Source organism: Marmota flaviventris, chromosome X (genome assembly GCF_047511675.1).
Source record: "Marmota flaviventris isolate mMarFla1 chromosome X, mMarFla1.hap1, whole genome shotgun sequence".
In the NCBI taxonomy this organism is placed as follows: Eukaryota; Metazoa; Chordata; class Mammalia; order Rodentia; family Sciuridae; genus Marmota; species Marmota flaviventris.
Genome location: NC_092518.1, coordinates 15,992,690 through 15,997,704, shown reverse-complemented (window position 1 = coordinate 15,997,704; position 5,015 = coordinate 15,992,690). Strand labels below are relative to the sequence as shown.

General features: G+C 39.4%; 1 protein-coding gene across 1 annotated transcript; it reads right to left on the bottom strand.

Moving 5' to 3' along the window:
• Positions 1–3,146: 3,146 nt before the first annotated feature.
• On the bottom strand, positions 3,147–3,649 carry LOC114086157 (NADH dehydrogenase [ubiquinone] iron-sulfur protein 5-like). The gene has a single exon (XM_027927448.3). The coding sequence runs from the start codon at positions 3,583–3,585 to the stop codon at positions 3,265–3,267; it is 321 nt and encodes a 106-aa protein (XP_027783249.1). The 5' UTR covers positions 3,586–3,649; the 3' UTR covers positions 3,147–3,264.
• Between the last annotated feature and the right edge of the window lie 1,366 nt (positions 3,650–5,015).

Sequence of the window (5,015 nt, the reverse complement as noted above, 5' to 3'; positions counted from 1 at the left end):
TACATTTTCTTTGCCCAGTTGAGTATATCCTGAGTACACGTGAAAACACTTCTACCTGTGTACGTTACAGGTACATTGCATGCTCCTCTATTCTTTTATTGCCATAAATAATCAACAAAAGCATTGCTAATTTTTGATTTCATAACAAACATGTTCTATTTTACTTGTGGCTTCTGATCTCCCCATCTGACACATCCATGTACTTTATATAATTCTTACATCTAACAAGATAAATCTGGCCACAGATTAGAGTAGCAGGTGCCAGGAATATTCCAATATTTACTTATTCTATTCTAAGCTGTGTTATTTGGTATCATTCACCAAATATAACCTATTCTGCCCACTTCCTGTTCCCCTTCTTGTTGGATAGGGGCAAGTGATGAATTGTGGCCATTGTGTCATAAATGTAACTTCTGGGCTAGAGCATTTTGTTGCTGATGTGCATCCTTCCAGAGCTCATTTTCCTCCTAGTTAGGTAGCTGGCACAGTGTGACACTGTAGCTGATCCATGAACTATTTCTGAGTTACTATGGTGGGCAAAGCTGCCAGGTAAAACTTTTAATGGTCACTACTGTGAGTGGAAATACATCCTGTTGTTTGGACTTATTTGTTGCAACAACATAACCTAATCTACGCTGAAATAGGCATTTTAAAGAAGGAAAGTGATGAACCCCAAGATATTTCTTTTAAAGAGGACACTGGATGGTGATTCCTTTTAATGGCTCATCTTTTTTCAAGTAGACCAGACCAGGCATCTTTGGGGAGAAAATCTGTTCAAACACATAGATGTATATATATATATATGAATATATATGAGTTTGTGTGTATACAAACACACACACACACACACACACACATACACATACACATACATCCTCTTCCTTTTTTTCATTTTTAGTACTGGGATTTAACCCAATTATGAAATACAGGAAACTAAATGCGAAAAGAAAGTAAGCTCTGTAGTTCTATTCTAAAGGCATTGTTACCATTTTGATATTTTCTTTTTTATTGCAGGCAATTCATGCTTAGTATAGAAATATAAAAAGGCATAAACGTGCGTTGGGGTGTGTAACTCAGTGGTAGGGTGCTTGCCTAGCACGTGCCCTTTTTATTTATTATCATTATTGGTATTGGGAATTGAATTTAGGGGTGCTTAACCACCAAGTACATCACCTGCCCTTTTTATATTTTAGAGAGAGGGTCTCAATGAGTTGCTTAGTGCCTCGCTAAATTGCTGAGGCTGGTTTTGAATTTGTGATTTTACTATCTCAGCCTCCTGAGCTATTGGGATTAGAGGCATGTGCCACCACACCTGGCTTATTATTTTTTTAATGAAAATATTTCTACATGTTATGTGTTTTCCGTAAATAACTTTTAATATCTTTTTCAGAGAGAGAGAGAGAGATTTTTTTAATATTTATTTTTTAGTTTTCAGCAGACACAACATCTTTGTTTGTATGTGGTGCTGAGGATCGAACCCAGGCTGCACGCATGCCAGGCGAGCGCGCTACGGCTTGAGCCACATCCCCAGCCCGAACTATCCATTCTTATGTTTAGGTTCCATGATGCAGGGATAGTGGTGTAAAAGTATGATTGGACAAAAAGAATATGAGAGAATGTTAATAGACTATGGGGGATAGGGAGTAAAATCTATCAAGTCCTGTTTGTTCAGATTCTTGGTTCCTCACTTGTAGCATTCCTTCTGTTTGGACCCTTTCTGGAGTGGGGGGCCATATAACCTACAATCAAATGAGGTAGTTCAGAGAATTTCTTTATGGCCAGCTCTTACACAGAAAAGAAGGGAAAAGTTAGAGTAATATTTTTAGGTTGTATGGCTGGCATGGGGAAAAGGGGGTCTGGTTTCTAAGCCACTGTGGGGAAGAGGATTTCTAGTTTCTATGGTTTGCTTTGGGGAAGAATGGGGGCAGGAGAAGGTCATAGAGAAACTTTGCATCTGAGCCTTTTACTCTAGGGTTATCATTTTCTGAGCCCCAACACAACCCAAAGTATGTCCAGGCACTGCCAAGTATTCCTTAGGGAACAATATGATCCTGTTGAGATCTCCTGGTGTGGTACATATGGTATATTTAATCCTATTGAATAAGCCCTTGTTATAGCCTGATGAATAATAAATGGACAGGATAGAAAGCTTGGAATCTAATTTCCTTTAATGGATATTACCATATCAATATCAATTTCTTTTTGTGGTGCTGAGATTAAACCCAGGGCCTCACACATGCTAGGCAAGCACTCTACCATTGACAAAGCTATATCCTCAACCTCCAATTTCACTTTTAAAATTTGCCTTAATACATTTTGAGAGAAACTGATGTCTTAGCAAATAAATGGAAAAATAAAAATGGACAGTATTTGATAAGTATAGATTATTCCAAATCTGTAAATTGAATGTGTGGGTTCTATATAAACTGCAAGAACCTAAAATTCTTTTTTTTAATATTTATTTTTTAGTTTTCGGCGGACACAACATCTCCGTTCGTATGTGGTGCTGAGAATCGAACCTGGGCCGCACGCATGCCAAGTCGAGCGTGCTACTGCTTGAGCCACATCCCCAGCCCAAGAACCTAAAATTCTAATGAAGATAGTTTTCTTGACAAATATTAGATAGAAACAAGGAATTTATTCATTATATAATTGTGAATAACAAATTTTATCAGTAGTAGCCTTTACAGATTTATTAAGTAAAACACAAAGTCAGATTATTTTTTCAGGCATTATAGAAACCATTTCAAAACTACTTGTGTATGAATTCTACCTTTAACCTGGAAAATTTACATGGCATTTCAAATAGCAGAATTAAAAAAAAATATTTATTTATTTTTTAGTTGTAGTTGCACACAATACCTTTATTTGTATGTGGTGCTAAGGATTGAACCCAGGGCCTAGCACATGCTAGGTGAATATTCCACCACTGAGCCACAACCCCAGCGCCTCAAATAGCCAAATTTAACACTCCCAATAATCAGAATAAAGTGTTCATTTGAATAGGAATCCTTAAGAAAATCTTTGACCAATGAAGATCAGTGGTGTTGTCTTTGCCTCCCAAATTTAAAGCAATTATGTCTAGATTATATTCTTATCATTGTGCCAATAAATTTAGCCAAAAAAAAGATTGTATATTTTCACTCTTTTTTTTTAAGATGGAGCAATCCTTTATTTTATACGCTTTGAAGTTTTCAGTAAACAATCTTTCAATGGAAAAGAAAACATGAAACATCAGCCTCCTGCCATCAGCAGCTGCTCTGCTCAGGGCCTAGGATCCGCCTTGCCCAAGTGATGAGGTGGAGGGGTGTATTTCCCTTCCTTTATTAGCTTATCCCGCTGCTTCTTGATGGTATTCACACGTTTCATCGTTTTCAGCCGAAGCAAACATTCTACAAAATCTTCATATTCTATCTTGCACTCTTTCTGTGCGCAGATATTACCAATTCCATGTGCACACTCTATCCATTCTTTTTCAAAAGCGTGGCATCGAGAAGGAATCTTGTAGGGCTGATCAGCACTTTGGATTGTTAGATGACGATCTAAGTTAATGCCCAACCTTTTCTGCACATCAAAGAAAGGCATGGCTTCCCACCACCGTGTCCTTGTCTCCTCCCGGGCCCTCGCTTCAGAACGTCCTGTATTTTCACTCTTGTAGTGTGTTTTTCCTCAACGCATATGAACAAGTCTTTCTATAATTCCCGAGACTTGCCAGGACCACATGTTTTTGGGGATCTAAGCTGACAGACTCTTATAATGTCAAGGATTTTTGCCGCAGTCTGGCTGGGCACAAAATCACGAGCCACCACACAGCTTGTAGATTCAAACAGCAACTCTTTATTCCCGAACTCACACCAGCCGTCTACAATCACGTTCTGGGGAAATCCACGTTCTCTGCCCAAATCCACCCCCACTGGGCTTCTGTCTCCCAAAAAATACTGTCTGAATCCCGTGAGAACTCAAGGGGAACTCAGGCAGCAGGATACGCCCTATTCCCAGCAGGAATAACCTTAAACCTGGAACGCCCTAAACCCGGATTATCCTAAACCGGGAACACCCTAAACCCGGATCCGCCCTGGTCCTTGAGCAAGGTCACCTTAGATGCAATGTCACTGCAAAATGTCCTATTTCCACGAGTCCTTCCACTAAGCAACATGGGGTACGCTGGCAAGGAAATTGTCATACCTACTTGGCTAATGGCTCCCAGCAGATTTTTTCATATGCTTATGTTCAGTAGCACACCCTCATAGTATCTGAGGAAACTTTAGTAAAATACTTGGTGCAAAATATTTTTTTTCCCTGCACTATATTTAAAATCTGATGCAGTTAAAAAAAGATGCCTTCAGCTCTGAGTAACAATATCCAACTAAAAGTGGCAAATCCTGTGGGAAATTGTGTTTGCCTTATGTAAAAAGACATTAGAGGTTAATGGTCCCAGGCCAGTGTAAACAGTGACCCAGGCTTTTTTCATCCCTGCATGTTACCATCCTAAGTACATTAGCTCTTATCTACTGCTTAATAGCCACAATATTATTTCCACAGTTCCCATGAAATAAAATGCCTATGAAATGACAGGAAGGAAGAGCAGGGAAAGAAAGCCCTCCCTGAATAGCTCTTGCTTTTGTCAGGATGGAAAATCTTTCCAGAAACTTCTTGGGAAAGTGCTGCTGAAAAGTTCATTTGACTAGATGAGTCACATGGCTAGCTCTACCTGCAAGGTGGCAAAGAGAGGATCTGGCATTTTTAGCTGCTATCATAGGAAGTAGACTCTGCAGGAGGGGAAGGAGAGACAGGAATGTCTTTGGGGGTAAGCAACAGAAAGTGAGTGCCAATACATATTTTTTGAGACTATTCCTTAATTTAAAAGCCTATAGCCAGAGTCTGGCACAGTCGCATATACTTGTAATCCCAGTGACTCCAGAGGCTGAGGCAGGAGGACTGCAAGTGAGGTCAGCCTCAGCAATTTAGTGAGACCCTAAGCAACTGAGACCCTGTATCAAAATTAAAAAAAAAAA